At 69.0% G+C, this 22,254-nt stretch overlaps 1 protein-coding gene and 2 long non-coding RNA genes across 5 annotated transcripts; all 3 read left to right on the forward strand.

The window, feature by feature from the left end:
* Positions 1-984: 984 nt before the first annotated feature.
* On the forward strand, positions 985-4,773 carry LOC136994655 (uncharacterized). 3 transcript variants are annotated; one of them, XR_010886641.1, is made up of 4 exons: positions 985-1,059; positions 2,158-2,244; positions 2,839-3,056; positions 4,758-4,773. It is a non-coding gene; the product is annotated as an uncharacterized lncRNA (long non-coding RNA). The 3 variants fall into 3 exon arrangements; XR_010886642.1 differs by lacking the exon at positions 2,839-3,056; XR_010886640.1 differs by lacking the exon at positions 4,758-4,773 and having other exon boundaries at positions 2,839-3,172.
* On the forward strand, positions 4,772-7,440 carry LOC136994656 (uncharacterized). Its single transcript, XR_010886643.1, has 3 exons — positions 4,772-4,874; positions 5,556-5,625; positions 7,379-7,440. It is a non-coding gene; the product is annotated as an uncharacterized lncRNA (long non-coding RNA).
* Positions 7,441-7,468: 28 nt separating this feature from the next.
* ADAMTSL4 (ADAMTS like 4) lies at positions 7,469-20,585 on the forward strand (the record flags this gene model as incomplete). Its single annotated transcript, XM_067313470.1, has 14 exons — positions 7,469-9,106; positions 10,088-10,190; positions 11,110-11,237; positions 11,315-11,489; positions 12,651-12,814; positions 12,896-12,992; positions 13,604-13,843; positions 14,542-14,671; positions 15,886-16,090; positions 17,012-17,185; positions 18,139-18,312; positions 19,015-19,194; positions 19,941-20,085; positions 20,170-20,585. Coding segments are annotated over 14 exons (3,696 nt in total), but the record flags the coding sequence as incomplete, so codon positions are not given.
* Between the last annotated feature and the right edge of the window lie 1,669 nt (positions 20,586-22,254).

The following is a 22,254-nucleotide window of genomic DNA, read 5'->3' on the forward strand; positions in this document are numbered from 1 at the left end:
CTCTTGCACCCATATTTTTACATCCCCCCCCCCCTTTTTGCACTGCCCTTTTTGCACCCCCCCTTTGCAGCCCCCCCCTTTTTACATCCCCTCTTTTTGCACCCCTGTTTTTGCATCCCCTTTTTGCACCCAACTTTTTGCACCTCCCCTTTTTGCACCCCCATTTTTGCACTCCCGTTTTTGCACCCCCCCCTTTTTGCATCCCCCTTTTTTGCTTCTCCCTTTTTGCACCCCCCGTTTTTGCATCCCCTTTTTGCACCCCCGTTTTTGCCCCCCTCTTTTTGCATCCCCCCGGGCCGGGGCTCCATGCTCCGGTGACCCGCCCGGGGCAGACCCGTCCCTCACCTTGCGGCGGGCGGATCGGACGTGTCCCCTCGCGGCTGCCTGCCTCAGTTTCCCCTCGCCGTGCATCAGGGCTCCTTGCTGCCGGCGACAGGGGTCGATCGATCGGAGGTGACGGGGGGGCCGGGACGAGCCCCCCCCCCCCCCCCCCGCCTGCGTGTCACCGTGGCGTGTCCCCAGGCCCCGCGGCTGGCGTTGGTGGGGACGGTCACGGTCACCCGTCCCGCTGGCACTCGGGCCTCGTCCCCAGCGCGTGGGGACAGCGTGTGGCTCGGCGGTGGCACCGCGGCCCGGATGGGGGGGGCCAGGCCCGGCGTGTCCCGGGGGGTCGCGGATGTCCCCCGTGTCCCGGGGACGGTGCACGGGCCGGGTCGCGGCAGGAGGCTCGGGGAGCACATGGGGGGCCGGGGGGGGGGGCGGAGGTGTGGGGCAGAGCCCGGGGGCCGGGGGGGGAGCAGAAACACCCCCGTCCGGTCCCCCCCGTCCGGTCCGGTCCGGCCCGGTGCCCCCGGTCCGGTCCCCCTGGGCGGAGCGGGATCGGGAGCGAGAGCGGGATCCGGGCCGGGATCGGGATCGGGAGCAGGATCGGGATCGGGGCGGGGAGTTGGGAGCGGGGAGCCGGAGCGGGGCCGGGCCAGGGGCGGGGAACCGGGACCGGGGGAAGAAGCACCGGGATCGGCGACGCGGCGGAGAAGCAGCGGGACCGCGGCCGCGCCGGTAACCGCGACCGGTAACCGCGACCGGGGACCGCGACCGGGGACCGGCACCGGGCCGGGGAGGGGAGGGGAGGGGGCGATGCAGGGCGGCGGCGGAGCCACCCGGTCCCGGTCCCGGGAGCGACTCGATTCGGGCTGAAACTGGCCGTTTTCGGGATTTCGGGAATGACGCCGTCGGCGGGTGAAATTGACCATTTCGACCTGAAACTGACCCTGTCCGGGATGAAACTGACCAGCCCGCGCTGCCTCCTGCCCCGGGCTGGACGGGACCGGGCCGGAGCCCCGGGGGGGGCAGAGCAGTGTGGGGAGGGGGCCCAGCCTGCAGCCCCCTTCCCCATCCTGCCATTCCCCTTCCCCAGCCTGCAAACCCCTTCCCAGACCTCCAGCCCCTTCCCCAGCCCCTTTCCCACCCCCAAACCCCTTCCCCAGCCCCCAACCCCCTTCCCCAACCTCTTCCTCAGCCCTCAAACCCCTTTCCCAGCCCTTTCCCCAGCCTTCAGCCCCCTTCCCCATCCTGCCATCCCCTTTCCCAGCCTGCAAACTCCTTCTCCAGCCCTTTTCCCAGCCTTCAGCCCCCTTCCCCATCCTGCCATCCCCCTTTCCAGCCTTCAAACACCTTCCCCAGCCCTCAAACCCCTTCCCTCCCCCTTCCCCAGCCCTCAAACCCCTTCCCCAGCCCTCAAACCCCTTCCCAGCCCACAAACCTCTTCCCCAGCCCCTTCCCCAAACCACAACCCCCTTTCCCAGCCTGCAAACACCTTCCCCAACCCCTTCCCCATCCTGCAGCCCCCTTCCCGAGCCCTCAGCCCCCTTCCCCATCCTGCAGCCCCCCCCCTTCCCCAGCCCAGCCCTTCGTCAGCTCCATGTGCAGCATCCCTGGACAAGGGGGAACAACCGGCGTCCGGCGGGGGGGGGGGGTGGCGGGTCCCCACGTTTCTGGCCGCCAGGACTCTTGTCTGCATCCTCCCCCGGCTGCTCCATCCCTTTGCCGCCCCGTTCCCCATCGCTCCACGCCCGGTCGCTCCCTCTCCTCGGCTCCCCCCTCCACTTTTTGCCACCCGGGGACCAGCTTTGCCTCCCCCCCCCGTTTCCCTCGCAGCAGCCCCGGGAACCCGCAGGCTTGGAGGACCCCCCCCAACCCGTGGCCATCACCGTCCCCTCGGGGCCGCGTCCGCTCAGCGAGCAGGTAAGGGGCGATCGGGGATGATTCGGGGCTGCCGAAACGCCCCGGGAAGGGCGTCTGTCCTGCCCGCGATTCCCCCCTCGAGTCCATCCCTGCCGGAGAGGGCAGAGCCGCGGAAACAATGAGCCGGGCGGCTGCTAACGCACCGGCCGCTGTGTGCTCTATTTTTATATCTTTATTTATACAGATAAAATCTTTGGGGCTTTTTTGAGGGCCGGGCGCGGCGGGCAGGCCGCGCACTGGGCAGTGCCCGCCGCATGCCATCGGAGGCACGGAAAAGTCCCCGGGTATTTTTATGCTTGTGTTTGTTGTGTGTTTGGTTTTTTTTTTTTCCCTCCTCCACCGGGGTGGGAGATATTCCAGCCGGGCACGTTTTCAAATATAGACAGTCCGGGCAACAAGTGGTTTCTCAGCCGTCTTCGCGCGAGCCGCTTTCGCGCTCCTGCCGCTGCCGGGCCTGATCCCGACCTCTCCGTGACGCCTGCGGACGCCCCTTCCCCTCCGGCTCCGCTCTGCGCCGGTGGAAACGGCGAGCGGATCCCTTCTCCCTCTTCCGCCGTGGCATCCAAAAATACTTCAAATTCCTTCATTTCAAAGGGCTTTGGAAGAGGGGGGAGGCGGACGGACGGACGCGAGGCAGGACAAGGTGACCCGGTCGCTAGCAGGAGCCGGCTGGAGCCGAAGGATCCCGGCAGCAGCCCAGTTCCCTGCTTCGCCTCCGGGCTGCCTTTTTTTTTTTTTTTTTCCACTCTTCCCTCCGCTTTCCCAGTGCTGTTTTTGGAGACCCGGCTGTTTCTTTTCTCCGGCGGGAGAAGGTGCGTGTTTGCGCAGGGAGAGGATCCAACGGGGAGAGGGGAGAAGCCGAGCGGGCTCCCGCCGGCGGAGGAGAGGAGGCGGTTTGCCGGCCCCCGGGCACCGTTTGGGGCCAGAGCCAAGGATTTCGGCCGCCGCCGCATCCCGGACTGGGGAGCTACAACCGCCGCAGCGGCGGCCTCGCCGCCTACCCGGGTGGTCCGGGAGGAAACCGCGGCCGGCGGCTTCTCCCGACTCCGGCAGCCGGCGCTTGCAGCCAGGCACGATCCCGCCAGGGGCTGATTTCCCCCCAAAAATCCCTCATTGGGGGTGTCCGTCGGCAGCTTCAGCCTCCTTGTGGGGCCCCGGAGCCGGTGGCTGCCCGAGGGGGAGTTTGGGGAGGTTCCTCCAGGGAAAACAGGATCCGGCCTCAGGGAGTGCCGGGAAAGGGTTTTTTTCCCCCCCCAAAAAACCATCCAGCAGAGCATCATCCCTGCGGAGAGGCTCCGGAGCGGAGCCGCACGTCGGTGGGCACTGCTGGGAGAACGCTTTTTTGGGAGGGGGATATTTGGGGCTGGGAATGTCCCCGCACGGCCCGGCTCGGGCACAAGGTGCCTCCAGCACCCGCTTCCCGGTGCGGGAATCCCACAGCCCAACTCCAAGGCCAAACCGGGGCCTCACCGGGGCCTCCGGCCGGCCCTTCCCTGCCTCTGGCTCTTGGCACTGGGTGGGACCCATCCGGTGGCCAAATCCAGCCTCCGAAGGGGATGCGATGGCTCGTGGGGGCCTCCGTCCCCACCGCCGGCTTGGGAAGGGCGCGTGCGAGAGCCGGGAGCCGGTGCCTGCGGGGCTGCAGAGCCCCGGCGCGCTCGGTGCACGGGTGGCAGCGCGACCGCAGGGCGCTCGCTCCTCGGGCTCGCGCTCCCGGCTTCGTCTCGGCCCGGGTCGGAGCGCGGGAGCTGGGGACGGACCCAGGAGTCCTGGCACGGCCTGAGCCCGTCTCCGCAGGGCGGGAAGAGCGGGATCCGCGCCAGGAGCCGGACGTCCCTTTGCACCCGCCGGTTTTAATTCCCGCCCTTGGTGCCGAGGCTGGAAGGCCGGGGGAGGAAAAAAAGTGTGATTTTTTTGGGCTGTTTCCGCGTCGCGGTCCCGGTTTGCCCGGGGCGAGGGGAAAAACCAGGCTCTTTTCCATCCCGCCGGCTTTTCCGCCAGGCCTCTGCCGGCTTGGCACCCGGCGGCGCTTTTATTCATTGTTTTTCGGCGCCGCGCGAGAAAGTCCCGCTCGCGCCCCGGCTGCAAATCCCCCCCGCTCCGTCCGTCCGCCCCCGGCTCCGCTCCCGCGCCGCCCGAAAACATCTGGCCCGGTGGCGGCGGCGGTGGTGGCGGTGCCGATGTCCCGGCCCCGGCCGCGGCTCCCGCTCGGCCCCGCCGCCGCTTCCCGACGTGCCGAGCAAACGTCCTGCTGGGGCCTGATGTTTTCCAGCTTTCCGGGAGTTTTTTTTTTTTTCCAAGCGCGGATGGCGCCGGGGGGGGGGGGAAGGGGGGGAGGATGCTTAATCCTCTTCCTCGCCAGGGTAAAACCCACCCCGAGCAGCCGCCGGGCTTATTTTGGGGCCGGGGGGGCGGGTTTTGGGGGGGTGGGGGTGGACGGGACCCCCCCCCCCTCCGGCTGGCGTCGCTCCCGGCGGGTGCCGGGGTTATTTATTCCTCGGCTTTGATTGCAGAGATCCCGCCGGAGCCGATGCTGAAGGCCGGCCGAGGCCCGCGGGAGTGAGCGCGTCCGCCCGGGAGGAGGGGAGTCTGCAAGCGATGGGAGCTTGGCACGCGGGCTGGCTCGGCAGGTACCACTATCCGTCTGTCCATCTAGCCATCCGCCCATCTGTCCTTCCCTAGAGCCACCCAGACACCCTGTGTACCTATCCATCCATCCTATCGTCCGACCATCTCCAGATTCAGCCATCCTTCCCTCTCCAGATCCATCCATCCATCCCCAGACACTCCATCTATCTGTCCATCCACCTGTAAGTCCATCTCCATATCCACCAGTCCCTCCCCAAATGCTCCATCTAGCCATCCATCCACCCTTCTGTCCATCTCCAGATGCATGCATCCATCCATTTTTACCTGGATCCATCCATCCCAATACTCCATCCATCTCCACATCCATCCATCTCCATTCCTAGCTCCACCCGTCCCTTCCCAGATACATCATCTATCCATCTGTTCTTCTATCATCTCTCCTTCCCTAGACCATCCACCCTCAGGTCCTCCACCCATCCCTCCATGTGTGCATCCCAGGCCTCCCTCTTTCCTCCCCGCTGTCTCCGCTCCGCGACGTGGCCGTGAGGGTCCAACACCAAGTCCCTTTCCCCTTGGCCTGTCCTCTCCCCGTGCCCTAGCCCTGCCCGCGTGCCCATCCCCGTGGCATCAGGCCCCTTGCACTGCCACGACGGGCGCCGGCCCCACCACCACGTGGGGCCGTCCTGCTCCCCGGCCCCTCACGGCTCGGGTGCCCCGTGCAGGCTGTGCGTGGCCGGCGTCTGCGCGGCGCTCCTGGGGACGCTGCTCCAGCTCGGCCCGGCCCGCGGGGAGGTGAGTCCGGGGCCGGGGGACCCCAGGGAGTCCCCAAGATCCCAGAGCATCCCGGGGTCCCCCACATTGTCAGGGCATCCCCATCGCTTGTGGGGTGCTGCTGGGGAAGGGAGCCCTGGGAAGGCAGCGGGGTCCCTGTGGTCCCCGTGACCTGGGGCATCTCAGGGTCCTCATGGCCCCGGAGCATCCCAGGGTCCCTGCAGCCCTGGAGCAGCCCCATGGACTGTGGGTGCTGCTAGGGAAGGGAACCCCGGGAAGGTGGTGGGACCCCGGGGTCCTCATGGCCCCATGGCATATTGGGGTCCCCACAACCCCAGGGTCCCTGGGATCCCCACAGCCCTGGAGCATCCCGAGGTCCATGGGGTCCCCGTGGCCTAGAGCATCCTGGGATCCCCACAGCCCTGGAGCATCCCGAGGTCCATGGGGTCCCCGTGGCCTAGAGCATCCTGGGATCCCCACAGCCCTGGAGCATCCCGAGGTCCATGGGGTCCCCGTGGCCTAGAGCATCCTGGGATCCCCATGGCCCCGGAGCATCCCGGGGTCCCCAACACCCAGAGCATCCCCATTGATTAGGGGGTGCTGCCGGGGCAGGGACACCCCGGGAAGGCTCCCCACGGCGCCCGGGGCAAGAGGGGGCTGGCGAGGCGCCGGGGGGCCACGGGGGTGATGCTGGGGGGCCCAGGTCCCCCCCCCCCCCCCCCCAGCCCCACACCGTCCCCGGGGTTTGCAGCCAGCGAGCGCCGCCGCGGCTTTGCGAGCAGGAGGGATGGGGCAGATGATTGCCGTGGGGCAGATGATTGCTGTGGGGTGGGTGTTTTTGGGTGGGTGGCTACAGGGTGGGTGTCTAAGGGGCAGGTGCCTGTGGGGAGGGTTCCTACTGGGTGGGTGCATATGGGGCGGGTGGGCTATGGGGTGGGTGACTACAGGGTGGGTGGCTTTGGGGTGTCTAGGGGGCGGGTGCCTATGGGGCGGGTGCCTATGGGGTGGGTGGCGATGGGGGTGGGTGGCTATGGAGCAAGTGGGTTTGGGGTGTCTATGGGGCAGGTGTCTATGGGGCTGGTGGGCTATGGGGTGGGTGACTACAGGGTGGGTGGCTATGGGGTGAGGGGGTTTGGGGTGTCTATGGGGCAGGTGTCTATGGGGCTGGTGGGCTATGGGGTGGGTGTCTATGGGGTGAGGGGCTTTGGGGTGTCTATGGGGCAGGTGCCTATGGAGCGGGTGTCTATGGGGTGGGTGTCTATGGGGTGAGGGGCTTTGGGGTGTCTATGGGGCAAGTGCCTATGGGGTGGGTGGGCTATGGGGTGTCTATGGGGCAGGTGCCTATGGGGCAGGTGTCTATGGGGTGGGTGTCTATGGGGTGAGGGGGTTTGGGGTGTCTATGGGGCAGGTGCCTATGGGGTGGGTGGGCTATGGGGTGTCTATGGGGTGGGTGGCGATGGAGTGGGTGACAATGGGGGCGAGTGGGTTTGGGGTGTCTATGGGGCAGGTGCCTATGGGGTGGGTGTCTATAGGGCGGGTGTCTATGGGGTGAGGGGGTTTGGGCTGTCTATGGGGCAGGTGCCTATGGGGTGGGTGGGCTATGGGATGTCTATGGGGTGGGTGGTGATGGGGCGAGTGGGTTTGGGGTGTCTATGGGGCAGGTGCCTATGGGGCAGGTGGCTATGGGATGTCCATGGGGCGAGCAGCTACGGGGTGGCTGTCTATGGGGCGGCCGGCCGTGGGGCAGCCGCCACCCGCCCGCTGTGCCCCCCAGGTGCCGCCGCGGCGGCGGTGGCAGCGGCAGCAGCAGCAGGCGGCCGAGGAGCCCGTGGGGCCGGGCCCGCCGTGGGGCGCGTGGGCGCCGTGGGGCGCGTGGGGCGCCTGCTCGCAGCCCTGCGGCCCGGGGCTGCAGCGACGCTCCCGCGCCTGCCTGCCCCCCACGCCGCCCCACGGCGCCGCCGCCCTGCCCCTCTTCCGGCCCGGCGCCCCCACGCCGCCGCCCCACGGCGCCCGGCCCCACGGCGTCCGGCCCCACGGCGTCCGGCCGGGCCGCTACGGCTACGGGAAGGCGCCCTTCGCCCTGCCGCTGCTCACCGACGAGGCCCCACGGCGCCGCCGGCACCCGCCCCACGGCGCCCGGCACCTTGGGGGGGACCCCCAACCTCTCCAGGGTGCCCAGGTCCCCCAGGGTGACCCCCAACGTCCCCGTGGCCATGGGGGTGAAGCCCAGCAGACCCATGGCCCCCGTGTCCCCAAGGGTGACCCCCAACGTCCCCACGGCCGCAGGGGTGACCCCCAGCAGCCCCATGGTTCTCAGGTACCCAGAGGTGACCCCCATCGTCCCCATGGCGCCCACGTCCCCAGGGGTGACCTCCAGCATCCTCAAGGCTCCCGTATCCCTGGTGGTGACCCCCAACATCCCCATGGCACCCATGTCCCCAAGGGTGACCCCCAACATCCCCATGTCCCCAAGAGTGACCTCCAACATCCCCATGGCACCCATGTCCCCAAGGGTGACCCCCAGCATCCTCATGGCTCCCATAGCCCTGGTGGTGACCCCCAACATCCCCATGTCCCCAAGAGTGACCTCCAACATCCCCATGGTGCCCATATCCCCAAGGGTGATCCCCAACATCCCCATGGCACTCGTGTCCCCATAGGTGACATCCAGCATGCCCACAGCACCCATGTCCCCAAGGGTGACCTCCAGCATCCTCGCAGCTCCCAAAGCCCTGGTGGTGACCCCCAACATCCCCACAGCACCCATGTCCCCAAGAGTGACCCCCAACATCCCCATAGCACCCATGTCCCCAAGGGTGACCCCCAACATCCCCATGTCCCAAAGAGTGACCCCCAGCATCCCCATGGTGCCCATGTCCCCAGGGGTGACCCCCAGCATCCTCACAGCTCCCAAAGCCCTGGTGGTGACTCCCAACATCCCCATGTCCCCAAGAGTGACCCCCAGCAACCCCACGGCACCCATGTCCCCAAGGGTGACCTCCAGCATCCTCAAGGCTCCCGTATCCCTCGTGGTGACCCCCAAGACCCCCATAGCACCCATGTCCCCAAGGATGACCCCCAGCATCCTCACAGCTCCCACAGCCCTGGTGGTGACCCCCAAGACCCCCATAGCACCCACGTCCCCAAGAGTGACCCCCAGCATCCCCACGGCACCCATGTCCCCGAGGGTGACCTCCAGCATCCTCACGGCTCCCGTATCCCTGGTGGTGACCCCCAGCATGCCCAGGCCACCAGTGTCCCCAGGGGTGACCCCCAGAAGTCCCACAGCACCCCCATCCCCGGGGGTGACCCCTGGCTGCCCCCCAGCACGGGCCGGGGCCGCCCGCGGGCCCCGCGCCAGCACCAGCCCCACGGCGCGGGGGCCGAGCCCCCCTGGGCGGGCTCCCCCCCAGGGCCGGGGGGCTGGAGCCTCTACGCCGTGGGGCCGGGGACCGTCACCTGCGCCGGGGAGAGCCAGCAGCTCCGCGCCTGCCACCTGCAGGTGGGGCTGCCCGGGGGGGGGGGGCAGTGGCGGGTGGTGGGGCCGTGGGGCACGTGGCTGTGGGGTGCGGGGCCCACGGTGTGCTGTGGGGCAGGACTGCCCTGGGGGGCTGGGGGGGCACGTGGCCATGGGGCTGTGGGGCGCGGGGCCTTGTGTCCATGGGGGTGGGTGGCCATGGGGCTGTGGGGTGGGTGTCCATGGGGGCAGGTGTCCGTGGGGCAGGTGTCCATGGGGCGGGTGTCTGTGGGGCAGGTGTTCATGGGGCAGGTGTCTGTGGGGCGGGTATCCATGGGGGCAGGTGTCCGTGGGGCAGGTGTCCGTGGGGTGGGCGTCCATGGGGGCAGGTGTCCGTGGGGCAGGTGTCCATGGGGGCAGGTGTCTGTGGGTTGGGTGTCTGTGGGGCGGGTGTCCATGGGGGCAGGTGTCCACGGGGGCAGGTGTCTGTGGGTTGGGTGTCTGTGGGGCGGGTGTCCATGGGGGCAGGTGTCCGTGGGGCAGGTGTCCATGGGGCGGGTGTCTGTGGGGCAGGTGTCCATGGGGGCAGGTGTCTGTGGGGTGGGCGTCCATGGGGGCAGGTGTCCATGGGGCAGGTGTCCATGGGGGCAGGTGTCCGTGGGGCGGGTGTCCGTGGGGCAGGTGTCTGTGGGTTGGGTATCTGTGGGGTGGGTGTCCATGGGGGCAGGTGTCCGCATGCTGGGTGTCCATGGGGCGGGTGTCCGTGGGGTGGGCGTCCACGGGGTCAGGTGTCCATGGGGCGGGTGTCCGTGGAGGCGGGTGTCCATGGGGCGGGTGTCCATGGGGCAGGTGTCCGTGGGGCAGGTGTCCGTGGGGCAGGTGTCCATGGGGGCAGGTGTCTGTGGGTTGGGTGTCTGTGGGTTGGGTGTCTGTGGGGCGGGTGTCCATGGGGCGGGTGTCCATGGGGCGGGTGTCCGTGGGGCAGGTATCCGTGGGGCGCGGGCCCCACGGCGCGCTGTGGCGCAGGCCTGCCCCCCGGGGCAGCCGGCCCTCCCGGAGCTGCAGTGCGCCGCCCTGGACCAGCGGGAATTCCTGGGGCGCCGCTACCGCTGGGAGCCCTTCCCCGAGGGTAGGGCCCCGATTGGCCGGCAGCCGGGGCGGCGGCGCGGGATTGGCCGGGAGGAGGGTGGCAGGGGACTGGCCGCGAGCCGGGAGCAGTGCGATGGGATTGGCTGGGAGGAGGGTGGCAGCGGATTGGCCGGGAGCCAGGAGTGGTAGGAGGGGATTGGCTGGGAGGAGGATGGCAGCAGATTGGCCAGGAGGAGGGTTGGCAGCAGATTGACTGGGAGCTGGGAGCAGTGGGATGGGATTGGCTGGGAGGAGGGTGGCACGGGATTGGCTGGGAGCTGGGAGCAGTGGGATGGGAGGAGGGTGGCAGGGGATTGGCCGGGAGGTAGGTGGGAAGGGATTGGCCAGGAGCTGGGAGTGGTAGCGGGGGATTGGCTGGGAGGTGGGTGGGATGAGAATGGCTGGGAGCCGGGACCAACAGCACGGGATTGCCTGGGAGGTGGGTGGGCAGGGAATGGCCAGGAATGGTGGCAGAGGATTGGCTAGGAGGCAGGTGGCAGGGGATTGGCCAGGGGCTGGGAGCAGTAGGATGGGATTGGCTGGGAGCCAGGAGCGATAGCATGGGATTGGCTGGGAGGCAGGTGGGATGGGATTGGCCGGGAGGTGGGTGGCAGGGGATTGGCCGGGAGGCAGGTGGGATGGGATTGGCTGGAAGCCAGGAGTGTAGCAGGGGATTGGCTGGGAGGTGGGTGGGATGGGATGGGATTGGCTGGGAGGTGGGTGGCAGGGGATTGGCTGGGAGGCGGGTGGGATGGGATTGGCCGGGAGGCGGGTGGCAGGGGATTGGCCGGGAGGCGGGATGTGCCCGGAGGGGCTCCGCGGGGGGCCCCTGCGCCCAGGGCCGCCGCGCCGTGGGGCACGGCCACCTCCGCGCCGTGGGGCACCGCTGCGGCCGGGGCGCTGACGGGCGGCGGGCGCAGCGCGGGGGGCGCAGGGCTGCGAGCTGCACTGCCGGCCCGTGGGCTACCGCTTCTACGTGCGGCACGCGGAGGCGGCGCGGGACGGGACGCCCTGCGGCGCCGGCGTCTGCGTGGGCGGCCGCTGCCTGGTGAGCGCCGGGGGCGGCGGGCTGCGCGGCGGGTGCGCCGAGCGCGCCGGGGCTCAGCCGTGCCCCCCGCCCCGCAGCGGCCCCGCTGCGACAGCGTCCTGGCCTCGGCCCCCGCGCCCGGCGCCTGCCGCCTGCTCGCCGGCAACTTCAGCGAGACCCGCGCCCCCCTCGGCTACCGCAAGATCCTGGAGATCCCCGCCGGAGCCACCCGCATCCTTGTGGCCCAGGCGGCCCCCAGCCCCAACTACCTGGGTAGCGGCGGTGCAGGGGGGCTGGGGGGGGGGCCGCGGGGCGGGGGGCACCCATGGCGCGGCCAGGGCACGGGGCAGTGCATGAGGGAGCAGGGTGTTGCACGAGGGGTTGGGGTGTTGCACAAGGGAGCAGGGCATTGCACAAGGAGTTGGGCTGTTGCACGAGGGAGCTGGGTGTTGCACGAGGGAGCAGGGCATTGCATGAGGGCTTGGGGTGTTGCACAAGGGCTTGGGGTGTTGCATGAGGGAGCTGGGTGTTGCACAAGGGGTTGGGGTGTTGCACGAGGGAGCTGGCGTTGCACAAGGGGTTGGGGTGTTGCACGAGGGAGCTGGGTGTTGCACGAGGGAGCAGGGCATTGCACGAGGGGTTGGGGTGTTGCACAAGGGGTTGGGGTGTTGCACGAGAGATCTGGGCATTGCACAAGGGTTTGGGGTGTTGCACGAGGGAGCAGGGCATTGCACGAGGGGTTGGGGTGTTGCACAAGGGATTGGGGTGTTGCACAAGGGAGTTGGGTGTTGCACGAGGGAACTGGGCGTTGCACGAGGGAGCTGGGCATTGCATAAGGGGTTGGGGCATTGCACAAGGGGTTGGAGTGTTGCACAAGGGGTTGGGGCATTGCACGAGGGAGCAGGGCATTGCGTGAGGGGATGTTTGCGTTGCACGAGGGGTTGGGGTGTTGCACGAGGAGGTGGGGCATTGCACAAGGGAGCTGGGTGTTGCACAAGGGAGCTGGGTGTTGCATGAGGAAGCAGGGCATTGCATGAGGGGTTAGGGTGTTGCACAAGGCGCTGGGGTGTTGCACAAGGGGTTGGGGTGTTGCACGAGGGAGCTGGGCATTGCACAAGGGAGCAGGGCATTGCACGAGGAGTTGGGGTGTTGCACGAGGGAGCAGGGCGCCGCACGAGGGGACGTTTGCGTCGCACGAGGGGACGTTTGAGTCGCACGAGGAGGTGGGGGTGTCACGCGATGGGAAGGGGCCTTGCACGAAGGGCTGGTGGGTTGCACGAGGGGCCGGTGCACGGCACGAGGACAAGGTGCATGGCACGAGGGGCCAGTGCATGGCACGAGGACAAGGTGCACGGCACGAGGACAAGGCGCGTCGCCCAAGGGGACTTTGCGTCGCCCGAGGGGGCCGGTGGCCCACGGCGCCTGTGCCGGCAGCGCTGCGGAGCCGCGCCGGGAAGCCGCTGCTCAACGGGAACTGGGCCGCGGAGCCGCCGGGGCGCTACGAGGCCGCCGGCACCGTCTTCGAGTACCGGCGCTCAGCGGGGGCCGCCGAGGCGCTCAGCGCCCCCGGCCCCACCACCGAGCCCCTCGACGTCTACGTGAGCTGGGGGAACGGGGGGGGGGGGACAGGGGACCGGTGTGTGTGGGGGGGGACAGGGACCCACATCCCGCTGTCGCAGATGCTCTTCCAGCAGGACACGGCCGGCGGCTCCTGGCAGTTCTTCCTGGGTGACGGCGCTGCCCCCCCGGACGCCCCCGCCGCCCCCCAGCACCTCGGTGAGGGCGCCGGGTCCCCAATCCCGGGCACCGTGTGTCCCCAACCCTGGCACCGTGTCCCCACCCCCAGGCACCACATGTCCCCAGTCCCGGGCACCGCATGTCCCCACCCCAGCCACTGCATCCCCCCCCCCGGGCACTGCATGTCCCCAACCCCAGCACAATGTCCCCAACCCCAGCATAGTGTCCCCAACCCTGGCCTCTGCATTCCCCCAGCCTCTGCGTGTCCCCACCCCGGGCACTGCATGTCCCCAGCACTGCGTGTCCCCATCCCGGTACCGTGTCCCCCCCCCCCCCAGGCACTGCGTGTCCCCACCCCTGGCCACCACATCCCACCACGGCACTGCGTGTCCCCAACCCTGGCCACTGGGTCCCCCCGGGCACTGCATGTCCCCACCCCGGCACCGCGTGTCCCCACCTCCGGGCATCGCGTCCCCCTGGGCACCGCGTGTCCCCAACCCTGGCACCGTGTCCTCAACCCCAGCACCATGTCCCAATCCCAGGCACCGCGTGTCCCCAACCCTGGGCACTGCGTCCCCCTGGGCACTGCTTGTCCCCTTCCCTGTCCCCGTGTCCCTGGCCGTGTCCCCGGCGGCTGACGCTGCCCGCAGGCGCCCTCACGGCAGTGGCCCCGGAGGTGGCGCTGATGTCCCCCGCCGCCCCCGGGGCCGCCCCACCGCCCGTCACCGGGGCCTCGGGGCAGGAGGACCAACCGCAGCGCCACCGCCACCACCGCCACCACGATGGTGACAGCGACAGTGATGGTGACGGCGACGGCAGCCACCGCCACGACCCCGGCGCCTACTGGAAGCGGGTCGGCACCACCCGCTGCTCGGCCACCTGCGGCAAAGGTGCGGCCCCCGGCCCGCTCCCAGTGCTCCCAGTGCTCCCAGTGCTCCCAGTGCCCCCCTCCCCGGGCTTGGAGTCCTCCCAGTGCTCCCAGTGCTCCCAGTGCCCCCCTCCCTGTGCTTGGAGTCCTCCCAGTGCTCCCAGTGCTCCCAGTGCTCCCAGTGCTCCCAGTGCCCCCCTCCCCGGGCTTGGAGTCCTCCCAGTGCTCCCAGTGCCCCCCTCCCTGTGCTTGGAGTCCTCCCAGTGCTCCCAGTGCTCCCAGTGCTCCCCTCCCCGGGCTTCACAACCTCCCAGTGCTCCCAGTGCTCCCAGTGCTCCCAGTGCCCCCCTCCCCGGGCTTCACAACCTCCCAGTGCTCCCAGTGCTCCCAGTGCCCCCCTTCCTGTGCTTCGAGTCCTCCCGGTGCTCCCAGTGCTCCCAGTGCTCCCAGTTCCCAGCTCTGCCTGGTGCACAGCACCCCCTGCTGGAGGAACCTGGGAACGGGATGGGCCGGCAGGAACCTCCCCTGTCCCCATCCCTGTCCCCATCCCTGTCCCCGTCCCTGTCCCTGTCCCTGTCCCCATCCCAGCACCCCTGTCCCCATCCCTGTCCCCATCCCTGTCCCCGTCGGCACCCTCGCCTGGGTGTCCCCAGCCTGTCCCCGTCCCCATCCGCGTGCCCGGGGGTGGCGGGGCCCGGTGACGCCGCCGTGTCCCCGCAGGCTCCTGGCAGCCGCTGTTCCGGTGCGTGTCGCGGCGGTCGCACGAGGAGGTGGCCGAGGAGCGCTGCGCCGGGGCCCCCCGGCCCCCCCCGGCCCCCGAGCCCTGCAACACCCAGCCCTGCCCGCCCTAGTGAGTGTGTCCCCCCCGCCACCGCCGCTGCCACCGCCGCCACCGCCACTGCCACCGCCCCGGCCGTGACCACGGTCACCTTGCCACCGCCCCGGCTGTGGTCACCCTGGCACAGCCGTGTCCCCCCCAGCACAGCCATGTCCCAAGCCCAGCTGTGTCTCCTGTCACAGCCACGTCCCCAGCACAGCCGTGTCCCCCCGCCAGCATGTCCATGTCCCCCCCAGCACAGCCATGTCCCCGGCAGAGCCATGTCCCCGTCACAGCCACATCCCCGGCACAGCTGTGCCCCCCAGCACATCTGTGTCACCAGCACAGCAACACCCATGTCCCCATCACAGCCATGTCCCAAGCCCAGCTGTGTCCCCCAGCCCAGCCATGTCCCTATCCCAGCCGTGTCCCCATCCCAGCCATATCCCAGCACATCCATTTCCCCAGCCCAGCTGTCCCCCAGCACATCTGTCCCCCCCAGCACATCTGTCCCCCCCAGCACATCTGTCCCCAGCACATCTGTCCCCCCTGGTGCAGCCATGTCCCCATCACAGCCATGTCCCCATCACAGCCATGTCCCCCATCCCAGCCATGTCCCCAGCACAGCCATGTCCCAGCACATCCACGTCCCCCAGCCCAGCTGTGTCCCCCAGCACATCTGTCCCCCCCAGTGCAGCCGTGTCCCCCATCCCAGCCATGTCCCCATCCCAGCCATGTCCCCATCCCAGCTGTGTCCCCAGCCATGTCCCAGCACATCCACATCCCCCAGCCCAGCTGTGTCCCCAGCCCAGCTGTGTCCCCAGCCCAGATGTCCCCCCAGCACATCTGTCCCCCCCAGCACATCTGTTCCCCCTGGTGCAGCCATGTCCCCACCACAGCCATGTCCCCATCCCAGCCGTGTCCCCAGCACAGCCATGTCCCAGCACATCCACATCCCCCAGCCCAGCTGTGTCCCCAGCCCAACTGTCCCCCGCAGCACATCTGTCCCCCGCAGCACATCTGTCCCCCAGCACATTTGTCCCCCCTGGTGCATCCATGTCCCCAGCCCAGCCATGTCCCCATCCCAGCTGTGTCCCCAGCCATGTCCCCATCCCAGCCATGTCCCAGCACATCCACGTCCCCCAGCCCAGCTGTCCCCCACAGCACATCTGTCCCCCGCAGCACATCTGTCCCCCCCCCCCCGGTGCAGCCGTGCCCCCCGCGCAGCCCGGCTCCTCTCTCGGCAGCTGGGACGCGGGCGAGTGGTCGCCCTGCAGCCGCTCGTGCGGGCCGGGCGCGCAGCACCGCCCGCTGCAGTGCCGCCAGGCCTTCGCCGACCGCAGCACCCTGGTGCACCCGCAGCGCTGCGCCCCGCTGCCCCGGCCCGCTGCCACCCGGCCCTGCCAGCTCCGCGCCTGCAGCCGCTGGGAGGTGCACAGCAACTGGAGCGCGGTACGCAGCCGCCCCGCCACCGCCGCGGCCACCGCCACCGCCACCGCCACCGCCACCGGCCTGGGCGCTGGGCACCAGTACTGGCGTTGGGCGCTGATACTGGCACTGGGCACCAGCCCGGGCACTGAGCACCAGTCTGGGCACTGGGCACCAGTACAGGCATTGGGCACTGATACTGGCACTGGGCACCAGCCCAGGCACTGAGCACCAGTCTGGGCACTGGGCACCAGTACTGGCGTTGGGCGCTGATACTGGCACTGGGCACCAGCTCGGGCACTGGGCACCAGTCTGGGCACTGGGCACCAGTACTGGCATTGGGCACTGATACTGGCACTGGGCACCAGCCCAGGCACTGGGCACCAGTCTGGGCACTGGGCACCAGCCAAGGCACTGGGCACTTTACTGGCCCTGGGCACCAGCCCAGGCACTGGGCACCAGTACTGGCACTGGGCAGTGGTACTGGCACAGGGCACTGGCCACCAGTACTGGAACTGGGCACAGGCCACCAGTACTAACATCAGCCACCAGTACTGGCACCGGGTACTGGCCACCAGTAGTGGCACTAGGCACCAGTAGTGGCACTGGGTACAGGGCACCAGTACTGGCACTGAGCACTGGACACCGGTGCTGGCACCAGGCTGCAGCCTGGGCACTGGAGCATTGGTACTGGCACCAGGCACTGGGCACCAGTACTGGTACTGGGTAGCAGCACTGGGCACCAGCTCCGGGCACTGAGCACCAGTACCAGCACTGCCACTGGGCACTGGTACCAGGCAGCAGTACTGGGACCAAGCACCGGCAGGGCTGAGCACCCCAGGGTGGTGCAGGACCCCCCAAGGGGGACCCCTGTGCCAGGGTGGGGGGCACCCTGAGCGGCACCGGTGACGGTGACGATGACGGTGACGGTGCGCCGTGCCGCAGTGCTCGGTGCTGTGCGGGCCGGGCCAGCGCACCCGCCACGTGCGCTGCGTCAGCACCCAGGGCGCCCCGCTGAGCGACACCGAGTGCCCCGGCGCCCAGCGGCCCAGCACCCGCCAGGCCTGCGACATGGGGCCCTGCGCCCGCTCCTGGTTCCACAGCGACTGGAGCGACACGGTACGGCGCCGGGCGCAGGGCGCAGCGCCGCAGGGCTGGGGCGCGGGGGGCTGCGGGCTGGGCTGGGTGCAGGGGGCTGAGCTGCGTGTGGGGCTGGGTGCAGGATCGGGTGCAAGGCAGGGTGCTGGGCTCCGCGCAAGGCTGGATGCAGCACTGAGTCCAGGGCCGGGTGCAGGGCTGGGCACTGAGCTGGGCGCAGGGCAAGGTGCAGGGCTGGGTGCTGGGCTCGGTGCAAGGTTGGGTGCAGGGCTGGGTGCAAGGTAGGGTGAAGGGCTGGGTGCCAAGCTGAGTGCAGGGCTGGGCGCAAGGCGGGATGCTGGGCCGGGCGCAGGACTGGGTGCAAGGCAGGATGCAGAACTCGGTGCAAGGCTGGGTGCAAGGCGGGATGCTGGACTGGGTGCAAGGCCAGGTGCTGGGCTTAGGGCAAGGCTGGGTGCAGGGCTGGGTGCAGGGCTGGGTGCAAGGCGGGATGCTGGGCCGGGCGCAGGACTGGGTGCAAGGCAGGATGCAGAACTGGGTGCAAGGCAGGGTGCAAGGCGGGATGCCGGGCCGGGCACAGGACTGGGTGCAGGGCTGGGCGCAAGGCGGGATGCTGGGCTGGGCGCAGGACTGGGTGCAAGGCAGGATGCAGGACTGGGTGCAAGGCAGGGTGCAGGGCTGGATGCTGGACTGGTGCAAGGCCAGGTGCTGGGCTTAGTGCAAGGCTGGGTGCAGGGCCAGGTGCAGGGCCAGGTGCAGGGCTGGGCGCAAGGCGGGATGCTGGGCTGGGCGCAGGGCTGGGTGCAAGGCAGGATGCAGAACTGGGTGCAAGGCAGGGCGCAGGGCTGGATGCAAGGTGGGATGCTGGATTGGGTGCAAGGCCGGGCGCAGGGCTGGGGACAAGGCAGGATGCTGGGCTGAGCGCAGGGCAGGCGCCCGGCTGACGCGGGGTGGTGGGGGGCGTGCCGCCGCAGTGCTCGTCCGAGTGCGGGCCGGGGATCCAGCGGCGCGCCGTGGTGTGCCTGGCGAGCGGCGCCGAGGGGCTGCCGGAGGAGAGCTGCGCGGGCACCAAGCCCCCCGACATGCGCGCCTGCAACAGCGGGCCCTGCCGCCCCACGCCCAGGTGGTACACGGGGCCCTGGAGCCCGGTGAGCGGGGCCAGGGGGGGCGCCGGGGGTGGCAGCAGGGGGGCACTGGGGGTGGCAGTGGGGTGGCATTAGGGATGGCATCAAGGTAGTGTCGGGGTGGTGTTGGGGGGACATTGGAGGTGGCATTAGGGATGGCATCAGGGCAGTGTCGGGGTGGCGTTTGGGGGGACGTTGGGGGTGGCATCAGGGCAATATCGGGGTGGCATTGGGGGTAGAACCAGGGCAGCATTGGAGTGGCACAGGGGGAGCATTGAGGGGGCAGCATCAGGGTGGAATTGGGGAGGGGGTGGCACCAGGGTCTCAGCAGAGGTGGCACTGGGGTGGCATCGGGGCAGCACTGGGGGGCAGCATTGGGTTAGCATTAAGGGTGGAATTGGAGTGGCATCAGGGTGGCACTGGGGTGACATCGTGAGGGCAACATGGGTGGAATTGGGGGTGGCATCAGGGGGAGGTCGCTCTGGAGGTGGCACCAGGGATGGCATCAGGGCAGCGTCAGGGATGGCATCAGGGCACCATCGGGGCGGCACTGGAGGTGGCATCAGGGATGCACCGGGCAGCGCCAGCGGTGGCATCACGGGTGGCACCAGGGTGGCATTAGGGCGCCGTCGGGGTTGCATTGGGGATGCATGGGGTTGCGTTGGGGATGTCACCAGGGTGGCATCAGGGTGGCATCAGGGTCGCATTGGGGTTGCGTCCCCGCAGTGCTCGGCCGAGTGCGGGCCGGGCACGCGGCGCCGCGACGTCATCTGCGTGAGCAAGCTGGGCGCCGAGGCCGCCGTGGCCGAGGGGGCCGCGTGTGCGGCGCTGCCGCGACCCCCGGCCCTGCAGCCCTGCGCCGGCGCCGCCTGCGGCCCCCGCTGGTTCGCCACCGCCTGGAGCGCCGTGAGTGCGGCCCCCCGCGCGCCCGGCCCCACGGCTCCCGGCCCCGGGGGGTGCCCTGGGCCCCCCAGCCCCATAGATCCTTGCCCATGGGGTGCCCTGTGTCACCCAGCCCCATGGATCCCTGCCCATGTGATGCCCTGGACCCCCCAGCCCCACAGATCCCTGTCTATGGGGTGCTCCCCAGCCCCATAGATTCCTGCTTATGAGGTTCCCTCTGCCCCCCAGGCCCACAGATCCCTGCCCACAGGGTGCCCTGGGCCCCCCAGCCCCATTGATCCTTGCCCATGGGGTTCCCTGTGCCCCCCAGCCCCATGGATCCCTGCCTATGGGGTTCCCTCTGCCCCCCAGGCCCACAGATCCCTGCCCACAGGGTGCCCTGTGCCCCCCAGCCCCATAGATCCTTGTCCATGGTGTCCCCTGCACCCCCCAGCCCCATAGATCCTTGCCCAAGGGGTGCCCTGTGCCCCCCAGCCCCACGGATCTCTGCCCACAGGGTGCCCTGGGCCCCCAGGCCTCATAGATCCTTGTCCATGGGGTCCCCTGTGCCCCCCAGCCCCCCAGCCCCCTGTCTATGGGGTGCCCCCCAGCCCCATGCATCCCTGCCAGTAGGGCCCCCTGTGCCCCCCAGCCCCATAGATCCTAACCCACGGGGTGCCCCCAGCCCCCCCGGACCCCCACCCGCGGGGGGGGAGGGGGCACCTCCCCAGACCCCCCCCCACCCCACCAACCCCCCCCCCACCCCGCAGTGCTCCCACTCGTGCCAGGGGGGGCTGCAGGCCCGCGAGGTGCATTGCCTGAGCCCCAACAAGACCCTCAGCACCCTCTGCCCGCCCCAGCGGCGCCCCGCCAGCCAGCGGCCCTGCAACACCCAGCCCTGCGCCCCGGAGCCCGGTAAGCGCCCCCCCCTCTCCAAAACCCCCCCCCCCCAAGGCCTGGACCCGGCCGTGCCTCAGTTTCCCCTCCGGCCGGCATCAGGCGCCGGCTGCCGGGACGAGTGGCCCAGCTGCGCGGCGGTGGTGCAAGCCCGGCTCTGCGTCTACCCCTACTACGAGAGCGTCTGCTGCGCCGCCTGCGCCCGGGCCCCCCCCCGGCAGGCCACCGCCGCCCCCCCCCGGTAGCCCCCCGCCGCCCCAACGACCCCCCCCGGGCACAGCGGGGGCGACCCGAACGGCCACGGCGGCGGGGGGGACCCCACCGAAAGCCAGCTCGGCCCCGACGGTGGCCGATGCCATGGGGGGGGGGTGTTATGGAAAATTGGGTGTTTTCTCCCTTTTTCCCCCCCCCCTTCCCGGGTATATAAATGTTTATGGCCCATGGGAGCGGGGGGGGGGGCTTCGCTTCGCCCCTCCGGGCAAATCTAATTTATTTTTTATTAAAGATGGTTTCGCGGGTCCGGCCGCCCTCGTCCGCTTTCCCGCCGCCCCCTTCGCAGGCTGGGTTGGGTGCTGGGTGCTGCCGGCCCCATACTGCCCCACGCCGGCCCCATACTGCCCCACGCCGCCCCACGCCGGGGGGCTGCAGCCCGGCCAGCCCCCTATACGCAGCCTGGACCTCCTGCACCCGACCCCTATCCCCCCACCCAGCCCCGTGGTAATAACTATATGCACGTGTATACGTGCATATATACATATATATATATAGCTCGTGTGTGTATATATATACGCACACACCCTGCACCGCACGCACACCCTGTGTCGCCGATATAAAACCACACGCACACACGCCCTGTAGCACGTATAGCGATTTATTTACACACGCTACACCGCACATACGTGCGCACCCCTTATAGCTCCCCCTGCACGCCTGCTGTACGGCATGCACGCAGCCTGCAGCCCTATAAAGAGGCCCCGCGCGCGCTCTATAGGGCCGTGGCACCCCCTACGCACACGCCTCCGGCCCGTACGTGTCCCTACCTCCTTGTGCACACCCTATGGCCCATACACACTCCCTATATGCTCTATAACCCCCCATATCCCATGCAAAACCCTGTACCCCTTGTAACACCCCCCAGTATCCCATACATACCCCCAGACCCCTATAAATACCCCCTGTATCCCATATACACACCCTATACCCCTATAATCCCTCATATCCCATATGCTCCAAAGCCCTCCATATCCTATACACAGCCTATAAACATCCCCTGTATCCCATACACACACCCTGTACCCCCATAAACACCCTCCATATTCCATACACACCCTATACTCCCATAGACACCCCCATACACACCTTATACCCCCTATAACCCCCTCATATCCCATACACACCCTTATACCTGCTTATAAACAGCCCATATACCCCATACACAGACCCTATACCACCTATAAACACTCCTTATATCTCATATACATACTCTTTACCTTCTATAACCCCCTCATGCATGCATACCTCTACACCCCCATAAACATCCCCTATATCCCCCACACCCTATAGACCCTATAAATCCCTTATATACCATTCACTTTCTATACTCCCCTGTAAACACCCTCCATATGCTCCCCTGTACCCCCCATAACCCCTATATCCCATATGCACCCCTATACCCCCACATCCCATATACACCCCTATATCCCATATGCACCCCTATATCCCATATGCACCTCTATACCCCATAACCCCTATATCCCATATGCACCCCTATACCCCCATATCCCATGCACAACCCTATACCCACTATACCCCCCCACCCCATACCCACCCCCTATAGGCCCCATAACCCCCTCCCCAGCCCTCCCCAGCCCCCACGCTCGTGGCCCCTGGGTGCCCCTGCCCCCCCCACGCACCCCCCCCCAGCCCCCGAGGTGGTCGGGGGGACGGGGGGGGACCCAGGTGCCTGCCCGGGCACCGCAGCCACCTCCGTGCGCAGGGCCACATGCGTGTGCGCTGACGTGTGCGCTGGCGTGTGCGCGTGGCGGGCAGCAGGGGATCGGGGACGGCCCGGCGACGGGGGCTGGGGGGACGCGGCGGTGGCAGCGGGGTGTCCCCGAGCACGTCACCCTCCGCGGGTCCCCCCCGGGAGGGGGGGGGGGGACTGGGCCCGGGCCAAGCCGGCCGCCT

This window comes from Apteryx mantelli, chromosome 31 (genome assembly GCF_036417845.1).
Source record: "Apteryx mantelli isolate bAptMan1 chromosome 31, bAptMan1.hap1, whole genome shotgun sequence".
Classification (NCBI taxonomy): Eukaryota; Metazoa; Chordata; class Aves; order Apterygiformes; family Apterygidae; genus Apteryx; species Apteryx mantelli.